Genomic DNA, 26,030 nt, shown 5'->3' with positions numbered 1-26,030 from the left:
GCGAGGAGGTGTGTCGAGGGTGTCTGGCTGGGACAGCTGGCGTTGGATTGGCTGGGGGAGCCTGGTGTCCTGCCTTCGGTGGGCCCAAGGACCACAGCCCTGCCTGGAGCTGCGCCCGAGGAGGAAGCACCGAGGGTAGTCTGACAGGACGCGGAGCAGGCTAAGCTAACTGCTAGTCCATGCAGACCAGCAGTTCCGACAGTCATCTTGGCTGGCGTTTGTTCCCTTGGACAGTTTTTTTTTGTGGTTTGTTTGTTTAGTTTGGATATATGTGTTAGTTTGGATGTGTGTGTTCTTGAAGTTCTTGGATGTGTGTTTTTGCCTGTGTTGCACTGCCGTGGGCTGGGGAAATTACATTTGGTTTCATTTCATGTACTTCTGTACATGAAATGAAAGGACTGATAAAGTGTTCCTGATTACTGAACTTGTGTTTCTTCGTAAATACCAGGTTCATGGAAATTTGGAACCAGTTCTAAGTTGGAATCAGTTGTTGATAGCAAACCCTAATTATTAAAGAAAAATTCTGTCAATTTTCAATCTTTCAGGCTAATTATGCCATCAGAGGGAATGATTTCTGGATTAGCAACATATATCACTAATAGTGGGTTGACATGAAGCCCAGCTGCCAGACAGCAACGGGGGCAGCTCAGCAAACTCTGCTGAGTGGTGGTTGTGGTAGGTTGCTTGTGTTTAGGGCTTAACAATGCGTCATTTCAGAATTGACATCACTTTAGACAAGTGGAGTGGTCAAATCGCAATGGCTGCAATGTAAACGGAACCAGGTGATGTAAAATTAGATTAAAACAATTATCGCTTGATAGAACACAAAATCTAGCAGTCTTTTTTATCACTTCTTTTGAAGCAAAGTATCCAGACAGAACTGATTAATAATATAATTTAGTCTGATATCTGATCCCATCAGTCAGTGGGATAGCCCAGTTAGCCTATGTAATACCGGCATTATTACAATGTTTTGCCTTTGTTGTACTTAAACACTATTTAGAATGACGAGTTACACCGAAATCCCAGAGGAAACTGGGATTAACTCAACAGTATGTTGACCAATAACCAAGTAGGTGAAAAAAAGTGGGAGACTCATACTTAATATATAGGCGAAATCTGCTTTGTCAACATTCTGTCTCACACTTCTTCGTCCCTTTACAATTATTAGTAAAGATACTTTTTCATTTCATTTTTTTAAAGTACGTTTGTGAGATCATTGCTATTTTTATTTATTTATTTATTATTTTACATTTTGGCAGTCTGTTTTGTTCACGTTTGTTCATTTGCAAGGAAGGAGTGTGATTTTGAGACCTGTGCTGGTTCACCATACAATAAGTGAATGTAGAGAGTAAAAACCCAACTTGGTACCCCCTCTCATGGAACAGAAAGAGGGGCTAACCACACAGGTACTAAAGCTGAACATCACTTAAATGCACCTAACCCATCATATCTTAACTTATGGCTGCAAAATCCTAAACATTACATTATAGTTTTGAACATTTTTCTGTAATATGCACATCTGTCTTCTTCTATGGTGGGAGAAGACGTATCTGTCTTCTTCTATGGTGGGAGAAGACATATCTGTCTTCTTCTATGGTGTAAGACAACATATGTGCATTACGGAGAAAATAGTTTGAAACTACAATCATATTTTTAGTATTTTGCAGCTGTATGTGAAATAGCTGGATAAGAGAAATTGTTAACACTAGACTTGTAGGCAAAAAGTATAAAGAATTAACGATCAACTTCGGAGAAGATGTAGAGCTGCTAATGTTCTTGACAGACATCCAGCACTTAAGCCAAGCTAAAGTCACCATTCAAAGTACCGTCAAGCTGTGCTCCTGTTCCGCATCCAGTTAGGACCACAAATGATGCCATGTAAACATCCCTGATGGCTTTGCATCACTGCCGAAGGCGTCAGACATTGCTGTACATGTATGATACCATCATCCATCGACATCAGCCCATTACGTGCCATGTGTCAATAGTCAGTAAAGGAATGGGAATAGACCTTAAAGCAAATCTTGAAAGCAGATCTTTACCAATGGAAGAGGTTTGCACTTGTGCAAAATGTTAGTAGATCTGCCCTTTAAAGCTGGTTTCATACGTTTTGCATAGGTTTCCCCATAGCCAATACCTTTAGTAGGGATATCTGTATTTTTGACCCTTGCAACCTACGATACCAAATACTTGACCCACAGCATGTTTATCAACTGTAATGGAATACCGTGGCACTATGTATTTTTAAATGCAAGTGGTAATTCAACATATATTGAGGCAAATGCCATTTATGTTGCCAAATTCATGTAAACTCATTTTATGTAGACTAAATGCCGTTGCCCAGTGTTGGTTAAGGACTGAAATGGTAAGCTCTGGAGACAAACCTGGTTTGAATTCTGCCAAGCTTTTGTTGACAGATGGTTCAGTAACCTGCTGCTCAACAATGTCAGGTCCCACAGCTACTTCTGAAAGAGAAATACAAATACTTGATTATCTATTTAATATGGACATTTTAATATTCAATATAAAGACCAAGCAGAGGGTAAAGTAATAGTAGAGTACCAGTAAAAATAGGAGGACAGGGAAAATGGGGAGATGTAAAAACTAAATGCCTTTCAGTCACACTGGCTGAGGAACGATTACATGGCTTACATTAATTCTTTAACATTTAGCAGTTCATATGAACTGGCAAAAGAAACATGGCTAAGTTTTGTTTTAAACCCAAAGTCCTGGCAAATTTGCCATTATAATCTCCTTATAAAACCTCTGATGGAGGTCCACTGGCAACTGTGCATGTAGTCGCTAACCCATTAGGGAGTCATTATATTTTAGAACATCTCAAATTGCTTATGTCAAAGATCACCGACCATCATTTAAACCCTACAGTGGAAGGGAGATATCATTATTCTATATTAGCATAGACCAACAATCCTGCCCATTACGGCCATTTACCAGATTAAACATTCGTTTTAGTCATCTGCTTTGAGGAGGTGTTATAGAGTTTGAAATAAGCAAATGACTTGGAGCTGTCACTAGAAAGGAGTGGCTTTAAGAAGCGGAAGCAGTCCCCTTGCATAACAACTAGGCCAGCCAAGCCTATGTCATAGACTATGTTTTGGTTTTAATCTAATGCCCTTTTTTTAGTACCTCTCCCCCCATTTGGTGCTGAATCAAAGCCATCTATGCATTGCGCTACTCTGGTATGAATAGAACTAGTCATTCCTGGCTATCAGGCATCCCTGGTGTTGAGCCACTATTCTGCCAGACAGCCTCTGACAGTACAGACAGCCTTCTCTTAACGAGGCACCCACCATTTCAATCCACGAGTTCCCATGTCACTCTGATCCTGACACACACATGCACCTGCTAAGCATCTCTGCCAGGGAAGAGAGTAACCATGACAACCAACATCCCAGGGTCTGTGTGCTCTGGGCTCGTGACTGTGCAGCTTGCAGGTGCGCATCCGGTACTGATGCCAGAAAGTCTATTAGGAGATGGGTCTCCAACCACTTCCAGCCTTCAGCTATTGACAAAGCTGAACACACGTTCTCATTCACATGGAAGTTGTACTACATCTTCCACATGGAACGAGGCTATGGTAAAGACAAACGGGGATTAAAGGGAAGTGATAAATGCAGCTAAGGCCTAAAGTCAGATCTTATTTGTGCTCTCGGGATGGATCTAACAGGGTCTGTCAGTTGAGTCATGATAAGCCCGCTGTTAAGCTCTCGACAGAGGAGGATCCTGGGAGGTGATGACAGCTCTGGTTAATGACTGTAATTATATTACATGAGTAGGCAGTCGTTGGCAGCGTCATGATCTCACAGAGGACAGGCCACAATATTATGTCTATGATGGGAAGTAATAAGCAAAAGCATTTATTATTCCAAATCCAACCAAAATATTTATCAGCACCTTCCTCCTATCAACAAATTGATACAATTATCAGTCTCAAAATCACTCTTGAAAATATGGAATGTATGGATTAAACCTTTATTTACCACGGCCAACCACACTGATTGACATGAAAAACACTGATTGACATGAAAAACAGAAATCTTGTGCTCAGCAAAGAAGGTCTTCAGCCCTGGCATGTTACTAGGAAGCCTTTCTTAGCACAGTCTTGAGTCAACAAGAGTCCAGTCAAAATATCACCTTACACTGAAGGAGAAAGGACGGGCAAAATCACAACTGGCATATTGGCAAGACAGGTGGACTCAGCTCAGTCTTATTCTGAGGTACTCAGTGTTCCTCCCACAGCTTCTTTGAAATCAATACGCAGTTCAGGGGTTGTGGACCAGTGCTCCCCAATTATTTACAACCACTGCAAAAAATGAGTGAACGCACCCAACGATCATTACAAGGTCTCACAACCAAGCTACAGAAATGTGAGCAAAACATACGGTGAGCATGTGTGTACACGTGGGCTGCTGTGTGCAGTCACAAGTGAACCAGTCTAGCTCTGAGGCAGGCACACACCATTCTCTTCTGCCTGTAGCGTCTGAGGTCTTGACAGTGAGAGGGCAGGGTATCGCCCCTCGGGATCCCCAGCCCAACTTATTTCCCTGCTCCTGTGCTCCACTGCTAGAAGCTAGATTCCCATAGAACACAATGAAGTTACAGGGCTGAGCTTCACAATAACCAGCAGCAGGGTCACACAGTTCACGCAGCAGGCATGGCTGTGAGGCGAGGAAGCTCTGCTGCCCATGCCGTGGAGACGTTATATAGGTATTCTGAGGGTTCATTGCGGGAGAGGGCTACGAAATGACCTTGAGTTGCAATATATGGCTTTAGAATACCTACATAGTAATTGAAAAAGACAGGCGCTCTCCCAGGTTAAACAGAAGATCAGTTCTGCTCACACAAACAGGCAGCAAACACCACCACTCGGCAACAGGAAGGAGAAACAAAGTACTTTTAATTTTCCAAGAGAAGAATTACAAAGACGAAAGAATGACTTTAATCTGCTGCTACGAGGACACCATCTGGTTACTGGAGAGGTATCAGAAAGGCAGAGCGAACGCCTGAAATTCTGATTCGAGGTAATGCTGAGAATAGAGGGTGCTCGTCTCTGGTCTGAAGCCAAACATGCCTCATACCCAAGCCCTTCATCTCTACAACAGGGTATTTTAAAAACTGTAGTGGTTCCGCTCAGCCATAGGTTGCCTGGCTAGAACACACCTGCATCGGCACGACTAGGACACACACTAACTGTCCACATAGTTGCTGTTTGTTATTGCAAACCACAACAACGTGTGTGTGTGTGTGTGTGTGTGTGTGTGTGTGTGTGTGTGTGTGTGTGTGTGTGTAGGGGTGATATTCTTTGACTTGTACATAATCTTGTATTGCAAAGATGTTAATAAACCAGATGATAAACAAATCACTCACGCTCTGATGAGTCCACCTGCCAAATACGCAGTGAGGATGCTTGGGAATACAGGAAAATAAAGACCTCAAGAAAAATACACAGCTCTCCCTTAGCAAGGCAAAGGGATCACAACAGCCATCCTCCTGTGTACTATCCAACTCTTCTGGAACAAAGACTCACCAGGCTTCTGGGCTGACGTGGCTGGTCTCTCCTCCTGGACAGGCTCTGGATCAGAGTGCAATGGAACAGCAAGTAATTCCGGTTCGGGTTCATTGTGCATTTCGACAGGCAGCTGAGTGCCAGGTTCTAGGTCCGTGTGCTTTGTAGCCAGCTGCAGGTCGGTCTCAGAGTCTGTGTGCGTTGAGGCCGGCTGAAGGCTTAGCTCTGGGCCAGTGTCCATATCCTCTGCCTGCAAGGCCTGCTCTGCAGCAGGGGACCTGCAGTTGGAACAAACATAGTCCTCCCTGGGGTGGATGTCTGCTTGGCCTGAGTTCTGACGCTCACACTCCAGGTGTAGCCATCTGAAAGGAAGGGAACAAGGATTTAAAGGATTGTTTTAACATAATCCCCGACGGTTCTTTATTTCAGTGTCTTCCCAAGTGTTTTCCCAGTGCTGAATTGTAACCTCAACGTGCCACAGGAATTCAATTCAATCAGCCAGGGAAATTGACATTTTACTCAAAAAAAACAAAAACACAACAAAAAATTCATGGCAAGTTGCCTTTGTAGGCAAGGCGCTAACATCCATGGGTAGCTGCTGGGACTCCACGCTCTAAAGTCATGCCAGGTTTTACCACAGTTAAGTATATTTGTTACCTTTTACAGCTGTGGCAGGACAGCAAGTCTTTGTGATGCTCAGGGTCCAGGATGCAAGCACACAGAGGACAGCACAGAGTCGGGTCCCGATGCTGGACACAGTTCTCACATAGCAGGCTGGTGTGGTGCCACTGCCCGCTGGTCCGTGTTCCACATTGGACACACACTCGGCAGTTCTGGGGAGGGAGGAAGGCTTGCTGTATTAGGAAACAATGTGTGGCATTTCAAGTGGAATAATTGGAAATGAGAACTAGAATGTCTTTCACAACTTGTGGTGTGAACACAATGTTATGACTACAATATCAAAACCCACGAGAATAACCCTCCCCCCCAAAAAACAAAAACAAAACAAAAAATAAAACAAAAAGCACCAATACCACCAACACATTGCTCCAGCTGAATACTGGAATTTTAGGATTCTCTCTCTCGCTTCCATGGTGGAAAATGCACAAACATGGAGGTGTCAGAGTGCTGGTGCAGCTAGCAGAGGAGCACAGGGTAGGCATGAAGAGCACTAGCTGTCTAACAGCTAGCAGTGTACACGGATCAACCAGACAAGGAAGGACAAACAAGAGGCTTCTGCTCTGCTACCTTTTCAGCAGGCCATGCACTTGAAAATAAGTTCAGCTACCTAGAGAAACGGAGCCTACGTGCATGTTGAAGTTCACAATATTACTGGATGTTTTCAAACGCATGCACAGGTCATCATGCTTGATTTATTCCCTGACAATTATCCCGAACACAGCCAAGCTCACAGCTATACTGCACGTTCAAGCAAGGTATGAAGCTGCTGACCAGATCGCCAACAAGTCGGCCATTTATCACAGGCAAAGTGCTGTTTCCTGATACCGGCAGATGACGTCTGGCTGGCTTTTATGCACACCTGTTCATTTACAACAAAAACGAAAATAAACTGCAAGTGCATGGCAGAGTGCTGCGCTACATAACCTCTCTCTATCTCCACCCACAGACAGTGTAAACAAACACTAAAAGGTCTGTGAGAAAAAGGATCTGACAATCTGGCCGGCTAGAGGGACACAACAGAGCATTGAAACTAGAGCAATGACTCATTTTTCATTCATTTCCAAGACATCGAGAAGGCTGCACTCAGAATGAAACTGCCACGGGGGTTGGGGATGTCGAGGGCTAAGCAAGCGCCAGAGAGTGGGGCAGGGGTGCGTATAAGCCGCTTTTTTTTTTTTGCCATGCTGAGTCATAAAGAAGCGAAGTGTGGAGACATTCGGCCACCTGGTGCCTCTGCTCCTGCAGTCTGCTCTGCGGTTCAGCTTGTGCCGCAGCTGATCGGGCGCTGCGCTAACCAGCCGCCTGGGTGAAGGCCGGCTGCCTGTGCTGCTGGGGTATTGGGGGATAGGGGTTGCTGCGGTGGAGGGATGCATGAAATTCTCTCACACGCACTTGAGCGCTCACACATATACACGCATGCACACACACACACACACAGAAAACCACACACTCTTGTCTTGAACAGCCAGGGACGAACCGCACGCAACACCAGCAAGTGAGTCATTTCTTTCCTAAACCACAGGAAGTGCAAATGTAAACCACTGAAAAAGATCATGTTCTTATGGGTGGCTGACATTCTACCGTGTGCTAGGAACTAAGATACAGGTCTGAAAAAACCACACTCAATCTGTGGTGTGTGAGGAAATTGGTGCAAAACTATTAAATGTTGCTTTACATTATTTGAGCTACACTGGACCCAAAAGCCAGACGCTCTTAATATCACGTTAAGTCATTCAGACTTGGGACCAGGCCACACCAAAACCCAAATGGAATTATAATGACAATTACAATTGTAAGTATAGCCATTTTTAAATGGCAGCTTTGAAGCACTGATCTGGAAATGGGCTGAAGAGCAAACCTGAAGTCACAGAACCACAAAGGTCTGGAGAAATCATTTCTCCAGGGAAAGATACCATTCTATGGCAAGTTAAAGTCAGAAGTAAATCTGCCCTACCTTGCATCGCCAGCCGTTGGTGGGAATAGAGTCCATGGCAGGTTGTAGGCAGAATGTGTGGTAGCCTTTATCACACACGTCACACACCAACATCTTGGTGTCCTCTCCTGGATGCCTATACAGAAGGTGTGGTGAGAGAGAGGAATGACTATAGTCCTGTTCAAGCTAAATGGGTTGAAGTCTGTGCAGAAGTCTCACCACAGTACACAAAGCAGTCTCACACAATATGAAGCTGGCTCAGTATTGTGATACAGTGAGTTTAGCAGAGATTGTTTTGCAGGGAAAAGAGGACGTACTTGGCATTAGAAGCCTCCAATAGCTTGTTTGCAGTCACGTGATGCTGATGACGCGCGAGATTCAGATGAAGGGCAGGAAGTGAAAAGCAGAATGGATGAGATGGAGCTAGTTTAGCCCGAACTGTGCTAGTTTAGACGATATTATGAGAATGGTATAAACAGAAAGTAGGACATGTTGGACATGATCCTTATGGTATGAAGAGTGACTTTTTTTGACGAAGTGGTCACTGCACACACGCGCATTATCCGACTCCACTCCTCCCGACCGCAGACGACGGTTCGCAAGCCATATTTTCTGGCATTTTCGGTCAATTTCTTGCATCCCCCCCCCCCCCCCCCATGAACAACAGCTTTTGGCACTCAATAAAAACTCCTTGTGGTTTCTCAGTTAATGACACCAAACATAGGCATTTCGAAAGTTTGTGATAGTGCTTCCTATGTAGAAAATCACTTCCTGCCCTCCATCTGTAGTTCGTGACATCATATGCAAACAACCTATAAAAAAAGTACTCTGCATCCTTCAAACAGCCAACTGGAAAATTATTCTGCAGATTATTCTTTTTTCTTTTTTTTTTAATTTCCCCCCTTTTCTCCCCAACTGTATCCGGCCAATTACCCTATCCGAGCTGTCCCAGTTGCTGCTCCACTCCCTCTGCCGATCCGGGGAGGGCTGCAGACTACCACATGTCTCCTCTCATACACGTGGAGTCATCAGCCACTGCTTTTCACCTGACAGTGAGGAGCTTCACCAGGGGGATGTAGTGCGTGGGAGGATCACGTTATCCCCCCCCCCCCCCGAACAGGCGCCCTGACCAACCAGAGGAGGCGCTAGTGCAGCGACCAGGACACATACCCACATTCGGCTTCCCACCCGCAGACACGGCCAATTGTGTCTGTAGGGACACCTGACTGAGCCGGAGGTAACACGGGGATTCGATCCGGCGATCCCCATGTTGGTGAGCACCAGAATAGACTGCTACGCTACCTGGACCCCTCCATTATTTTTTATTTTTGACTACTTAGGTTAGTAGGGTTTACACTGATGAGCACGGCCATCCAAATAACGTAGTTATTACAAATAACATAGTTATTATTTAGTTATTACAAATAACTTAATTACAGCTGTAGCCTGTGTTGTATCTTAATGAGAAACGATAATCACAGTGGTCATCACGGTACTGCATACAGTGTGCATTAAGTGAACCGAGTCTGATGGACTGGACTGACAAGACTGGCTTCCCTCACCATTCTCTCTCCCTCTCCATTCTGAAGTGTGTAGGAATCATGAACAGTTTCATGGCTTTATTTTACATTAGAACACTTTCCGCTGTCCTGCTCTTTGTGGAGTTCTTTTCTTTGTAATATTTTGACATCGTAGTGATCACATTGCTAGTGGCTGAGCTGTTAACTTCCCTGAGTTACTGTTGTCTATTTATTGGTCACTGCATATCTAGGCCATTGTGTTGGTAGAATTGTTGTTCTGATACAGACATGTTGTATTTCACCATCTCTCAAAGACACAAACCCATTTTAGACATTTTAGTTGAAGCTTAATTGTCATAAAAATAAATAATTGTTTCCCCCACCTTTTCTACCAAATTGTACTTGGCCAATTACCCTATTTTCTGAGCCGTCCTGGTTGCTGCTCCACCCCGTCTGCCAATCCGGGGGGGGGCTGCAGACTACCACGTCTCCTCCGATACATGTGGAGTCCTGACAGTGAGGAGTTTCACCTGGCTTAAAACCAAGGTGCCCACAGCGGTGCTGTGGTGTTCGGCTTTGCAACTATGTCCATGATGTTAATGTCAACACATCCTCATCGAAATGCAATCATCAAATATTATAGAATAAGCGTCTCAATATAAACAGTTTGGTGGCGCTAATTCACCACTCATGTGCCAGGGACACAACAAGATGATGTCATTAAAAGAGCACCAGTCAAACAGCAAACGGTGGAAAACGACGTGGAAATACTGATGGAAACATCACATTTCTGTTCGTTTCATCTGGCTGTTTTTATACAAATGAACAGAAATGAATGATCACAATCAGGTCAAATCCAAGAACAACAGTCGGTCACTAACGGCTCCAACGACTCATGACCACTGAATGGAGCACTAACGAAGTCGAAACTAACACTCCCAACGACCGTCGCTGCTTAACATCGGATCACAAAGAGCCACGCATATCAATACCTCTGATAACGGCGGTCATTGCTAAACATCGGAACACAAAGAGCCATGGACATCATTAGCTCTGATAACGACTCCAAAGAGGATAAATATCTGAGTCTCATCACCAGCCAGTCAGACTAGCTTGGTCTAGTCAGAAAGGCCCGAACTGAGGAAGCCTCTTGGATGAGAAGCGAAACGTCTTCACGGATATATACCAAGTCGAGTTGCACTCGATTCAATTCCTTTGGATAACCATGACCTGGATGAATGAGAACATTCACAGACACGATCAGGTCAAATAATCGTGATGAGGCGATTATGTAATAACGGTGACAGCCCTACCTAGCAGCTGAGGATGCACAAGCCAGTGCACTCTTAGTGCCCAGATAAAGCCCGGGTAAATAGGGAGGGTTAAGTCAGGAAGGGCATCAAGCATAAAACCTTTGCCAAATCAAATATGCAGATCATAGACCAGATTTCCACACCGGATCAGTCGGGGCCTGGGTTACCAGTGACCGCCACCGGTACTGCTGGCCAGGAGGGTGCCAGTGGAAACTGTTGGATGAAGGAGAAGGAGAGGGGGAAGGCATGTGCAGAGGCAGCAGGGGAGGAGGAGGAAGGGTAAGAGAACATGTGTGGAGGCGAGACACTGGGTATATTGGGGGAAGGATGCTGAATATGGAGCTGCCAGGGAAGAGGAAGGCCAAAGAGGAGGTTTATGGATGTGGTGAGGGAGGACATGCAGGTGGCTGATGTGACAGAGGAAGATGCAGAGGACAGGAAGAGATGGAAATGGATGATCCACTGTGGTGGCCCCTAACGGAAGCAGCTGGAAGTAGCAGTATTGGTAGTCGTAGTAGTAGTGTACACATGGTTAACTACTATATAGTAATATGTCATTGTTTATGTACTGACAAATAGCGTTCAGTCAGTGGTAGTCGATAGGGGTGTAGTGGTACACGTATTCATACTGACGATGTCTGGTATGGGTCTTTCGGTTTGGTACTTGTGTGTACTGAATGAATGCAGTGCTGCTTTAACCACTGCATGTGTAGAACTTTTGTGTGTGTGGAATTTAATTTTAAACCCCGAGTTTCCCCCCTTGCAACTTTTGCTAAGGGCCGGATGGTGTACGTTCAGCCACCCCATTAAGCATGTGTGCAAACACACGCACGCCAAAGAGAGACTGCCGGCAATTTGGCATAGTGCAGCTTCGTGGTTATGGCAAACGCAGATAAACCAGAGCTTGAAGATCCAGTATAGTTAATTTTCTAAATGCTGCACCTTAATATATATTTATGTTATTATATTTTCCCACAGGGCTGCACAACTGCCGCTGTGGGCTATGCGTCACTCATTCACTCATGGATGACCTGGGAGGGATGTTTAGTGGGGACATCACTAGGATGCACTCGTCTCTCGCATCAGGTGCGAGACATGAGTACGGTCCTAATGTGAAACAGAAAAAGCTGCTCATGTGAATACAAGTACAGTACAGTTCAAGTACAGCTGATTTTCTAAATACTGCACCTGAATGCATTTTTATTTTATTATATTTTTTTATTTGAGAGAATATTCATTTTGATTTACTTTTAAGTAAATTATTATTAGTAGGCTGCAGCTGGTTGCAAAAAAAGCCATTTTATGTTGTTTCTTTTCCCCTTGCTGTACTGAAAACGTACCGAACTGTGATTTTTGTATACCGTTACACCCCTAGTAGTCGAGTTACTCCTTCTCATACTGGTACCGTTGTTCTCCTTACATTTACATGTAACTGCAAGTAATGCCGTGTTAAGAAATGGTCACCACAAAGTGCATCCTTTCAAACGCATTTCTGGAGTTTCTTTGTAGTACTGTGTGTGAGCATACAATACCACAGACCACTGTGTGCTATGACAGAAGCAGTACTTATCTGCCTGCTGAGACTCACAACTCCGGTCCATCCTGGTTATCAGCTTTAACTTTGGTTACCTTACAGATACTGCGGCACATGCACCATCATGTCAACAACTCCTGCACTCATCCTCACGTTTACTAGCTAGAAACGAGCACAGACTGACAGAACGTGGGCACAACTCTAATTTGTGGCCATCAATTATAAAACATGCTATCGAATTACCATGGTTTTTTAATTTCTTGCTCAATTTGGCAACTCCTGGGCTCCATGTCAAACCTAGTGGATAGTAGTATTGCTAGTAGAATTTCTCACCCACTGGTACTGGTACAACTAAATTTTGCTGCTCTTTGCGTTGAGATGTTTAAAGATTGGCCCACATTTGAAACAAACTTTTATCCTACTTCTACTCTTCATACTTGATCATAAGGCCTACTGAGGATTTGAGCTACATTTAAAAAACATGTTCTTTACAGCCTGGAAGTTCAGTGTGCCTTTGTTGACAAACAATCTCTTCAACAACTCACCAGTCCTATGCCTAATAATGGAGAAAGGCAGCATTTGCCTTGTTGTGTCTGTTATTGTAGTACAGAAAACATGTTTTAAGGGTGTCCAGGTAGAATAGTGGTCTATTCCATTGCCTACCAACACAGGGATCACCAGTTCTAATCCCCGTGTTACATCCGGCTCAGTTGGGCGTCCCTACAGACACAATTGGCCGTGTCTGCGGGTGGGAAGCTGGATGTGGGTATGTTTCCAGGTCGCTGCACTAGCGCCTCCTCTGGTCGATCGGGGCACCTGTTCAGGGACACGGCTGGTGACTCCACATGTATGGGAGGAGGCATGTGGTAGTCTGCAGCCATCCCCGGATCAGCAGAGGGGGCGGAGCAGCGACCGGGACGGCTAGGAAGAGTGGGGTGACTTGCCAGGCACAATTGGGGAGAAAAAGACAGGGGGGGGGGGGGTTATTTCCGTGAAACAGTGTACCAGTTTTTCAATAGCCTGTTAGCATTTTATTAACAGGGCTAGTTAGCATGTTGATCAAATCAGCCAAATCAGATGAAACTGAGGGCTAAAGCCAGGAGGTGAAGCCAATACCAACATCAAAGCCTGTTGTAAACAAACTTGTGGATTGATATTGTGGAATACTTACAGTATGCAATAATCCCCTTGACCATTTCCTAATTAAAACGTTTAACCTATGGCAACAACTGTCCAAAAGTAACGGGGAGTGCAGGAGAGAGGTGAAGAAGAGAGTGCAGGCAGGGTGGAGTGGGTGGAGAAGAGTGTCAGGAGTGATTTGTGACATTAGGGTACCAGCAAGAGTTAAAGGGAAGGTTTACAAGATGTTTGTGAGACCAGCTATGTTTTATGATTTGGAGACAGTGGCACAGATGAAAAGACAGGAGGTGGAGCTGGAGGTGGCAGAGATGATGATAAGATTTTTACTGGGAGTGATGAAGAAGGACAGGATTAGGAATGATTATATTAGAGGGACAGCTCAGGTTGGACGGTTTGGAGACAAAGCAAGAGAGGCAAGATTGGACATGCAGGTGGCTGGTGTGACAGAGGAAGATGCAGAGAACAGGAAGAGATGGAAACGGATGATCCGCTGTGGCGCTCCCTAACGGGAGCAGCCGAAAGTAGTAGTAGTAGTAGTAGTAGTAGTAGTAGTAGTAGTAATCTATGGCAACAGTGATCTTTCTTCTCCTCTTTGTCCCCTCAATAATTAGTATGTCTTTGCAGCGGCAATATTTTATCAAGTCAAAGTGATCATTTTCAACAAATGTTACAAAGACGCTCATTTTAATATTCTCTAATTGATGAGCCAGCTGTAAAACAAATTAACAGGCACAGCATTACAATCCAACTGTTGCAGCATGATGTGGCAGCTGCTGACGTAAGTGAAACTATTGTGTAGTAATGATTAAATTTAAATGGAAAGTAAGTTAACCAAAGCACAGCAGGCAAACGTTACAATGAAACTGGCAGATGAGATCTGGAAGAAAAATAAATAAAATAAGGTAAGCTAGGAAGGTTTTCCTATAATGGTGAATTTCCTTTGCCATTTTCTTTTGCTGTTTCAATCTAGTTGTGTAGACACATATATCATCTTTCCTCTGTCCAGGTAGTGTAGCAGTCTGTTCCATTGCCTTGTCTATTCCATCTGACCTACATGATGTAGGTCAGATGAATCAACCGTACTAAACTGTCCCTAGGTGTAAAAGTCTGTGTGTGTGGGTCCTGTGATGGTCTGGCGGTCTGTCCAGGGTGTCTCCCTGCCTGCCGCCCAATGACTGCTGGGATATGCTCCAGTATCCCGCGACCCTGAGAGCAGGATAAGCGGTTTGGATGATGGATGGATCTTTTCTCTCATTGATTTTTCAGGGTGAATACACATCCTAAGGAAAAAAACCCCAACTCAAGTGCAAAGTCAGCCTTGTAGCCTTCGGGAAAACATACTACATATGTGCCCTTTGATGTATAGTTTCAGCCATGTCAAGTCCATTTTATTTGTATAGCCCAATATCACAAATTACACATTTGCCTCAAGGGGCTTTACAGCAACACAACATTCTGTCCTTAGACCCTCTCATCAGATAAGGAACAACTCCCTAAAAAAAAAACCTTTAACTACTACTACAACTACTACTATTACTATTTTCGGCTGCTCCCGATAGGGGGCGCCACAGCAGATCATCCGTTTCCATCTCTTCCTGTCCTCTGCATCTTCCTCTGTCACACCATCCACCTGCATGTCCTCCCTCACCACATCCATAAACCTCCTCTTCTGCTCTTCCCTGGCAGCTCCATATTCAGCATCCTTCTCCCAATATACCCAGCATCTCTCCTCCACACATGTCCAAACCATCTCCATCTTGTCTCTCTTGCTTTGTCTCCAAACTGTCCAGCCTGAGCTGTCCCTCTAATATACCTGTCCCTAATCCTGTCCTTCTTCATCACTCCCAACGAAAATCTTATCATCTTCAACTCTACCACCTCCAGCTCCACCTCCTGTCTTTTCATCAGTGCCAAAAACAGGAAGACTAGTATCAATGTCTAGGCCTAGAACATGAGTCTAGCCTCAGTGCCCAACTTTTCAGTCTCATTGCTGGAGCTTTATACACCGAGTCACAGCAGCACCAAAGTCTCTGTCAAACTTTATTTGTTAGGACAAATAAACGATCCCCAGTCACAGGTAAACTGTCAATCAAACATGCTTGTTCAGTCTCTTCTTGTTGCTCAGATCCAGGTATCTGACCATTCTAAAATTATGAGTTTGATTTATAAGTCTGTGTTTGGGTTGCAGATTTAAGTTAGCTCTAAGCATCTGCAGCATGGATTGAAGATCATGCCCTCATTTTTTCCCCTTTGTAAATTCACAAAAGCTGGCACGAGAAAAATAGACAAGATATTAAAATAAGTTTACAACCCTCCATCAGTGAAGATAATTGATCTATAACATATGTTGGTCTGTAACTCGTCTATAACATCACTTACATAGGAAAGTAGTTGTTTCACTGAGTGACTTACTTCAGGGAATTTTTTCAATGCATTTTACACTGAGCTTTCTGTGCTACAGGCTTCAACATAACGTGACTGGACAGCAGGAGGCGTATCACGATGAAGTCATTTCAGATTTCTATTTGGGGCTGACATGACTGTTTGGGGTGACGAGCTGAGTCAAAACACATTCAAAATACTTCAACTTCTTCAATTACAAGTCCTGATAAGATATCAAGAGCTCTGTCTTCTTCATCACTTCAAATTGATGTTTTTTTTTTTTGGATTCTGCCCCCCCCCCCCTTTCACCCCAATTGCACTTTGGCCAATTACCCCACTCCCCGAGCCGTCACGGTCTCTGCTCCACCCCCTGTGCTGATCCGGGGAGGGCTGCAGACTACCACATGCCTCCTCCCATACATGTGGAGTCACCAGCCTCTTCTTTTCACCTGACGGTGAGGAGTTTCACCAGAGGGACGTAACGCTTCCCCCCCCAGTTCCCCCTCCCCACCCCGAACAGGGGCCCCATCAACCTGAGGAGGCGCTAGTGCAGTGACCAGGACACATACAGCTTCCCATCTGCAGACATGACAGCCAGCCATGTCTGTAGGGACGCCCAACCAAGACGGAGGTAACACGAGGATTCGAACCGGTGATCCCTGTGTTGGTAGGCAACGGAATAGACCACCACGCCACCCAGACGCCCCAAATTGATGTTTAATGGGTATGTAATGTCAAGATAACAGTACTCGGCAATGTTTATTCAAATATAATGTAAAACAACTATGAAACCTATTCAAACTTGATGTCTTGCTTAAAATGTGTCATTTAATAAACGGGCCTAAAGTAAGTCTCTCTGCACTGAACGTTTCTATTTAAAGTAACAGAGGCCTTTCATTTGGAGAAAGCTGCTTAGAAAAAAAAAAAATCAGCGTAACGTGTACATGTTTGTTGCCACTCTTTGCGGCAATTATCAAGAACAGAGCCATAAACCTCGCGATTGACCATTTTAGCTCACATTATGGAGCACCGCCCCTCCTTTGTCCCTAGTGGGCTACCATTTCCACCCAGCTGGACATCATACACACCAGTGGAACACCCTGAGATGGGATAGTTGGGTCAGATTCTGCATATTGATCAATATCTGCCAATTTCTACATGTGACAAGCCAGCGGCTGTTAAGAAACGTGTGCTGCTAGTCTGACAGATTATCAGCCGCATAAAGAACGCCTTACTACAGCGGGAGCGGGTTTCTCCAAAGTACATATGCAATTAAAAGCCCAGCTGATAAACGGCACCAAAATGCAACCAAAAGGTAAACAATAGAGATATTACACTGAAGGAAAAAGTGAAATTCAAACAATGAGTCATGGTTTGCTCATCTTATCTGGCCTTGCAGTTTCAACAAGGCTAATGTGCGCTTCAAGGCAAATAAATACCGGCCTTGCTGCTGACAGTACCCATGTGCTGCTTAAATGAGGTCAGAGGTTAGAGAACTGAGCTCCGGGGTAAAATATCCACTTGGCTTCCCACAAACCACAGAGGAGATAAACAAACACAGCACCTCACCAAAATGCCTAGCAGCCATGAAAACATTTAGTGGTAAGACAAGGTAAGAGCTAACTAGAAGAGTGCACTCAGTAGGGTGCAGATCTCGGCCAGGTGTACCTATCTCCTCTTCTCCTGTGTTCCAACTTGGTGACAAACCACCCCTTTTTTTGCCTACCGGGAAAAGGGAAATATACACACACACACGGACAGACAAAAGTGTTTTTCCTGCCACAGTAAGACTTTTGTGCAGCGTCCAAGTCGACTAAACGAAAAATATGGAAAATTTAAAAAAAATATTTTTTGGATTTCCCCCCATTTTTCTCCCCAACTGTACCCGGTCAATTACACCACTCTCCCGAGCTGTCCCGGTCTCTGCTCCACCCCCTCTGCCGATCCGGGGAGGGCTGCAGACTACCACGTCTCCTCCCATACATGTGGAGTCATCAGCTGCTTCTTTTCACCTGACAGTCAGGAGTTTCACCAGGGGGACGTAGCGTGTGGGAGGATCATGCTATTCTCCCCAGTTCCCCCTCCCCCCTGAACAGGCACCCCGGCTGACCAGAGGAGGCGCTAGTGCAGCGACCAGGACACATACCCACATCCAGCTTTCCACCCACAGACACGGCCAAATGTCTTTAGGGACGCCCAAGCAAGCCGGATATAACACAGGGATTTGAACCGGTGATCCCCATGTTGGTAGGCAATGGAATAGACTGCTACACTACCTGGACGCACCCTAGAAAAAAAATTAAACAAATAAAAATAAAAAATTTACAGTCCGCGGTGGTGTAGCGGTCTAAGCATCGGCTTTGTGTCGATGCAGTTGCCTCTGGGGACGGGGGCTCGCGCCTCGGTCTCGGCAGATCTGACTATGGCCGCACTCGATGAAGCAGCAATAATTGGCAATGCTGTCTTCGTGAGGGGGGCGGAGTCGGCTTGTGTTCGTCACATGAATGCGTCTCTGTGTGTGTCGGAAAAAGCAGTGGTTCGGCCTGGATTCACCTTCCTTCGAGACTGCCGGCCGGAGAAATGCATTTGGCGAACGCATACAGTACGAGGGTGGGTGTTTGAACTAGAATAGGGATCGATTGGCTACTAAACTGGGAGAAAAAGGGGAAAATCAGTAATAAATTTATTTTAAAAAAAAAGAAGAAAAAAAAGAACATGCAGCACTCAAGCTTAATAAGAAATCTACCGAATAATAACGTTTTCCCTGTCAGTCTGTGGATGTGCAGCCTCTAAGCGGACCCTCGCACAAAAGCAACCGAGTCTGACATGAAATGACAGAGATCAGGTTATCGTAATTTCAAAGCCCTTAATTAAAAGAATTCAAATGTGTTTAACTGTCGCGGTTTTCATGATATAAAATTATCAACTCTGCTGATTGACTTTCATTTATAAAACAACGGTAAGAAGACACAGGTCAGCCACAGGAAACGTTTTACTGTAGCTTCTCTGATGATTTCCAGCTGGGACTGATTAATCCTACTCTTGAAATCCAATTTTATAGCAGAATTTTAACATTGGAGGCTATGGCGCTTCCGTGTGGCAGCGAGGTTAACAAGGCAAAATATTTTTCGTTCATCCAGTGTTCCCCCAGTTCTTCTGTGCTGAGGTCATGAGATCGCTACCAATGTAGCGAATTCGGGGTCACCCACACCACGGGCGACTGCGCTAACCAGTCAACTAAAGGGTCTGACCCATTAGCGAGTCTAGTTATCCGTAGTCGTTACACTACCCCCCTCCTCCGGGAAGCGCATCCCCGCGCTTCAGCATGCCAGCTCCCTCACGCCTCTCGGTGCACGCTCTTCCGATAGCCTCACAGTCTCAACAATGATGTATGATCTCTTAATGTTTTGATTCAACAGTAGATGTGAGTCATGCATGTGCATGGCTTAAGTAGGAAAACATAGATCAGCCACAGGAAATGTTTTACTGTTGCTGCTGAGATGATTCCCAATTGTGTCTGTGATTACTCCTACTCTTGAAATCGTATTTTTAAAGCAGAGTTTTAACATTGGAGACTATGGCACGTCCACGTGATGGCGAGTCGCGCATGCGCACAGTTGACTCAGATTGGGCGACAGAAAGCTGTGTTGGTCGAGCGACGTAGAGAGTGAAGAAAGTGATAGCGATAGTGAGAACAAACGTTTTTAATCACCACAACCACGAGAGGTTCTTCATCATACACTCATAACAGTGCACAAAAAAATACTAGGCTAATAGGTCCAGTGGTTTACAAGATTAGCCACGGGGACACACAAACACACACACGACCAAACACATAATCCCCTCCAGGATCCCACCTGGTGGAGATAATTAAAACTTTTACTATGGGGGCAGGGCACATAGGTGGGCAGTGAGGTGTCTTACTTGCATGTCTGGCAGACTTTGCACTCTGGACACTGCCAGCCTGCCCTCCTCAGAGGAGTTGCAGCCATATCCAGGCACATCCCATGGTAGTGCTGACCACAACTGGTACAGAAAAGCTGGTCCAGTAGGTCCCCCGGGCTATCACATAGCGCACAATTCACATCATCTGCAACTATGGAGAAAAAAAATTCAAAAGTCAAGGCACCTTCACTGATACAAGTACACTGCTTTAGATTTCTTACTTTTACTTGAATTATACTTTAAATTAACCCCCACTAAAAAATAATGAACTGCATCTTAAATTACTGGACTTACATCTGTGAATGGCCAATTCAATGTGTTCTGGACAGAGGAGGGAGAGACTTTTGATATCCTGAAAAGTCCCAGCAGCCCCTGCACAGGGGTAATGGTAGAGTTGAGCACATCCTTCAGCACAGCACTTAATGGATGCTCCAAGGCGCTTACAGTATGCACAGTGCTGCAGAAAGAAAGTGATCGATTAAAAATGAAATATGGCTTCTAACTGCTTGTCTATGTCCACGGCTAAAATGAAAAAGTTCAGTTCAGAAACCAGAGCAAAGAAAAGCCCTAATAAATGTCTACAGCAAACACAGCTCATGCTTCATCAGTCAGTCCCTATATCCTTTAATGTTTCTTTGGAAAGAATTCATCTTGGTTCTCAATTAAGTATCAGAGCTTATATTAATTCTGCTCCCTTTATTACATTTCTTTGCCCCCTGAAGAGAACACTCTTCCTGGAACCTCACTGAAGAACCTTTCCCTTGAAACTCTCAGTTTTACAAGCACACAATAATGGCCACTCTGGGGATTAAATGGTAGACTTGCTCATGGTTTACCAGAACTGGGGGGGTGGGGGTGCGCAAAGGCAATCAGGGAGCTGGGTTGCTGCTAATGCTAGAAGCCAGGTTGCCCTGAGAGCTCAGCCCTGTTGAGTGGCGTGACCTTTTCCATTTCACAGCTGAGAGATCTGCGCTGCCAGGGCCGACCTTTACCAGCCCGATCTCTCAGCTTTACTGAAGCAGACCCTCCCTTCTGCCCCAATGCATTACAGACAGTGTTAACACCCATTAGTGCATAGATGTCCTACCCAGACTCACCTTTGTGCTCCCTGAGTCAATGGCTCTGTCCACATTAAGCAGAGATTGTCCCTTGCCCTCGCAAACACCCTCTGACCACAGCGCACAACTCTGATGCGCCCAGCACTCCCCTGGGAATTTCAGTATAAGGAAGTTGATGATAAACAAGGTGTGGATTTCAACATAAAGGCAGATTATGTACCATGTATTAGACACAACTAAATGTGGATGTTTGCAAACACCAAATCTGAACACTCAATGCTGCCTCAAAGTGAGGAAATTGTTTAGCAATGCAGTGGTCTTACCTGACTCAAAGAGAGTCTGGATGTCCAGATCTTGAGGGAGGCCGACATGAGAAAGTTCATCCCAGTACCGACTGACTGCGTCTGGTTCTTCCCTGTGGCTCTCAGATTCACTAATATAAAAGGAAGCCGAAAGGAGAGAAAGAGGTCAACTGGGCAGGGGACAGGAACAGAAAAACTATCAAAAAAACAGCTCAAAACACTTGATAGGAATAATGTCTGGCACAAATCAGAACTAAATCAATGTGAAGATGTAAAGACAAAGTAGAGAACCACATGCAGTTTTACAAACCCAAGGGATGAAGATGGAGGGAATATAAAGAGAAAAATGTCAGAGACCAAAGAAAGAGTTGTGGAGGAGGAGGAGGGAGAGGAGGAGGAAGGCGGCCATCTTATTAAGTGTGCACACAAGAGGCTGGCTGTTCTGTCTCATAAAATCTGCTGAAAGGAAGGGTTTCTCCAAGTCCCTGGCTTGAACTACTGAGCTGCAGAGCATGCAGAAAATGTGGAGAGGGAGAATTAGCATTTAAAAAGGACCCTGGGTCCAGTAGACAACCCAACAGCCAAAACCAAGGGGTTGCTTTCTGGTAGCTTGAGATGGTGTAATGGTGACACAGAGCCATGACTAGGTTACTGTTTCACCATTCTCTTACAGCAATCATATAACTTGTAATACCCTCTCCAAGAGCTGATTATCTCGCAAATCAATATCCAATCCCACCTTGTATCCTCTGTTCTTTCATCTGTCTCTTTACGGCACAATCACAGGCTGGTCCCAGGACCAATCACATAACTAGGCTGGTCTGGCATGCTGCCAGGCCAGTACAGCACTGTACCGTACGTCATCAGGACCCCAGGGAGATGCTCAATTGGTTCCAAAGGACCAAAACAAATTAGGCAGCTGGCCAAAGAGCCCGTGGAGGGTCCTTCATCAGGACAGCGAGTGCACCTTATGCTCTACGTGGTTTTACTAAGGTTGTGCACCAGAGTAGAAATCATGACTGGTAAGGTGAAGTGTTCATCTAGCCTTCATGTGAAGAGTGCTGTCATACTTTGCTAACTCAGGACAACTTTTTCGCGTATTGGGTGTGAAAGTGCAGTATATGTGTTTTCATGCGTTAATTCAGCTAACAAGGAAAAGACCTTAGCCCTTGAGAATTAAGAATCTCTGTCCTTGCTAAGACCAGTGTAACACCTCCTCCATCATTTCCATTTCAGTATTAACTTTAAAACAGCCTTCAGGCAGCCAGGCCAGAACAGCATGCTGTAGCATCAAACTGGGTCTGCAAGCAAAGTCCAGTTTCACTGTTACGAGACGATGGTGGCCCATCACAGATGATTTCACTGGCCCAGCCATCGCCAATGGCCAAACGTTTAACAGCACCCGTTTCAGCCAGTCCCACTTACTTCAGCTTGCCCCTCTGTCCTGAGGTGGCCTCCCTGGCCACATTTGGCTGAGTGGTCTTGTCACCCTCGCTAGCTGAATCACTGTCTTTTTGGAGCGTTGGGAGTGCGGGCGTGGCACTGAAAACTTGCAGATCCCCCTGACCCAGCAGGCTACGACCACCGCAGTAACAGAAGGCACAGAGACGGTCGCTGAAACACAGATAAAGATGGAGGCACACACAGATGAGAGAGAAACATTTAATTAATGCCTACTGGGACTTGTTACAGCACAGGGGTTGCCTGTGCAGTCAGACATACACACACAAACACATAGTTTATACCCACATACATCGGTCAGTCGGCATCATCAGCTATGATGTTGGCTGCCAAAAAACATGCTCAACAACAGTCCGCAATTGCTCTCTCTCCTCACGTGCTCTGATGGCTTCCACTTTACCCATTTTTGTCCAGTTTGAGATGTTGTCCATGCACGAGATTGCTGGTCTGCCTCATTGCCTTCTGCCTTCAACTTTGCCTTGCAGCATATTTTTCACAATACTTATAGGTCTTATGACGCATAGCACAGCATGGCTGAAATATTTTAGTTTTCGTCTCTGAATGGTTGACAGAAGGATCAATACACATACATATGTACATATGTACACATGTATGACCCACACACAAATGTATCCTTATTATACTCACACACAGACACTCACACACACACACACACACACACACACACACACACATTAGGGGTGTCCTGATTTCAATTCTAAATCGAAGCTCAACCAAAATGAGCTTTCGATTTCAAACTTCAAAGACGACACAGAGCAGTTTACGGGTAGCCTGCAGCTGCATTTTTGAGACACCATGGCCGGAGTCGGAGAGGACGGAGAGACAACAGAACTGGAAAATCCTCTTGTTTCACAGAAGTCACCAGTTTGGCAACATTGTGCCTTGCCTGTCCATGAGTTTTGTCAACAACGAACGTGTCGTTGACAGATAAACCACAGTTTGTAGGCTATGCTACAGGCAGGTACCATATGCCACCTCAGGCAACATGACAAATATGTCAACAGATGAAAAAAGTTATTGTCGTTGCATTTTATGAGTATAAAGCTGGAAACCGAACTAGTGATGATGACCGTTTTCAGTGCTCCTCACCCTATCTCTAAGGCTGAGCCCAGACACCCTACGGAGGAAACTAATTTCAGCCGCTTGTATCCGTGATCTCACCCTTTCGGTCACCACCCAAAGCTCATGACCATAGGTGAGGGTTGGAACGAAGATTGACAGCTTTGCCTTCCGGCTCAGCTCCTTCTTAACCACAACGGTCCAGTACAACATCCACATTACTGCTGATGCTGCACCAATCCGCCTGTCAATCTCCCGCTTCATCCTACCCTCACTCGTGAACAAGACCCCGAGATACTTGACCTCCTTCACTTGAGGCAACAACTCGTCCCCGACCCTCATCTTTTAACTAGATTGTTTAACACAATATTGGTAACTGAGAGGACGCTTGAAGAGTGGAGAAGCAGCATACTGGTACCGATTTTCAAGAATAAGGGTGATGGACGGAGCTGTAGTAGGTATAGAGGTATAAAGTTGATCAGCCACAGCATGAAGTTATGGGAAAGAGTAGTGGAAGCTAGGTTAAGAGGAGCGGTGATGATCACAGCGAGCAGCTGTATGGTTTCATGCCAGGAAAGAGCACCACAGATGTGATGTTTGCTTTGAGAATGTTGATGCAGAAGTATAGAGAAGGTCAGAAGGAGTTACTTGTGTCTTTGTGGATTTAGAGAAAACATGACAGGGTGCCGAGAGAAGAGGTGTGGTATTGTATGAGAAAGTCGGGAGTAGCAGAGAAGTATGTAGGAGTGGTGCAGGATATGAATGAGGAAAGTGTGACAGCGGTGGTGTGTGTGGTAGGAATGATGGATGGGTTCAAGGTGGAGGTGGGATTACATCAAGGATCGGCTCTGAGCCCTTTCTTGTTTGAAATGGTGATGGACAGGTTGATGGATGAGATCAGGCAGGAGTCTCCGTGGACTATGATGTTTGCTGATGACATTGTGATCTGTAGTGAGAGTAGGGTGCAGGTTGAGGAGAACCTGGAGAGGTGGAGGTATGCTCTGGAGAGAAGAGGAATGAAAGTCAGTAGGAGAAAAACGGAATACCTATGCGTGAACAAGAGGGAGGACAGTGGGATGGTGAGGATGCAAGGAGCAGAGGTGAAGAAGGCATATGAGTTTAAATACTTGGGGTCAACTGTACAAAGTAACGGGGAGTGCAGAAGAGAGGTGAAAAAGAGAGTGCAGGCAGGGTGGAGTGGCTGAGAAGAGTTTCAGGAGTGATTTGTAACAGAAGGTTAACAGTAAGAGTTAAAGGGAAGGTTTACAAGATGGTTGTGAGACCAGCTATGTTGTATGGTTTGGAGAAAGTGGCACTGATGAAAAGACAGGAGGTGGAGCTGGAGGTGGCAGAGTTGACGATGATAATATTTTCGTTGGGAGTGATGAAGAAGGACAGGATTAGGAACAAGTATATTAGAGGGACAGGTCAAGCTGGACAGTTTGGAGTCCAAGCAAGAGGCGAGATTGAGATGGTTTGTAGGAGAGATGCTGGGTATATTGGGAGAAGGATGCTGAAGGTAGGGCTGAAAGACAAGAGGTAAGGGGAAGGCCAAAGAGGAGGTTTATGGATGTGGTAAAGGAGGACGAGTGACAGAGGAAGATGAAGAGGACAGGAAGAGATGGAAACGGATAATCCACTGTGGTGACCCCTAACGGGAGCAGCCGAAAGAAGACGATATCATATAGCCTATCTTTTTAAAGAAGAATTTGAAAATGTAAATGACAGTTGTCAGAGTATAAAACCAATGACCTGTTAATCGTTACAAATCAAGACTCGACAGTCTAACAATGAGCATGTTTACATGCACAATAATAAGCTGATCATTATCGGGTATATGAAGTTACCAGATTATTCAAGTGGTCATGTAAACAGCATAATACGATATACTTTATCTGATAAAGTCCGTTACTGGATTATGAAAAAGCTGATAAACACACCTAGCTTTTTGACCAATATTCTGTTTTATTCAACGCATGTATACTGTTAATCTGGTTTATTTCATTCTTTTACATCTGTGTATGTGTAAAAATGTAAAAAAAACAAAAACAAAAGAAACCCCCAAAAACAAACAGATGTTGTCAAAACACGAGCGGATGCAGTTAATCAAACATGACATGCTTCATCAGATCACAGTTTCGGGTCTGTGGT

At 44.9% G+C, this 26,030-nt stretch overlaps 1 protein-coding gene across 1 annotated transcript in view; it reads right to left on the bottom strand.

Annotated features, from left to right (window-relative positions):
- The window catches only part of kmt2cb (lysine (K)-specific methyltransferase 2Cb), a 128,510-nt gene that overhangs the window by 71,508 nt on the left and 30,972 nt on the right, over positions 1 to 26,030 (bottom strand). Inside the window, exons 5-13 of the mRNA XM_056292717.1 lie at positions 22,764 to 22,952; positions 21,360 to 21,469; positions 21,076 to 21,185; positions 20,273 to 20,435; positions 19,958 to 20,129; positions 8,166 to 8,280; positions 6,188 to 6,363; positions 5,552 to 5,892; positions 2,388 to 2,468 (exon numbers count right to left, since the gene is read on the bottom strand). Coding sequence (XP_056148692.1) covers positions 2,388 to 2,468; positions 5,552 to 5,892; positions 6,188 to 6,363; positions 8,166 to 8,280; positions 19,958 to 20,129; positions 20,273 to 20,435; positions 21,076 to 21,185; positions 21,360 to 21,469; positions 22,764 to 22,952 — 1,457 coding nt within the window. The remainder of the gene's footprint in view (positions 1 to 2,387; positions 2,469 to 5,551; positions 5,893 to 6,187; positions 6,364 to 8,165; positions 8,281 to 19,957; positions 20,130 to 20,272; positions 20,436 to 21,075; positions 21,186 to 21,359; positions 21,470 to 22,763; positions 22,953 to 26,030) is intronic.

Source organism: Lampris incognitus, chromosome 14, assembly GCF_029633865.1.
Source record: "Lampris incognitus isolate fLamInc1 chromosome 14, fLamInc1.hap2, whole genome shotgun sequence".
Lineage (NCBI taxonomy): Eukaryota > Metazoa > Chordata > Actinopteri > Lampriformes > Lampridae > Lampris > Lampris incognitus.
The sequence above is the reverse complement of the archived record's forward strand: the minus strand, read 5'-3'. Positions and strand labels throughout refer to the sequence as shown.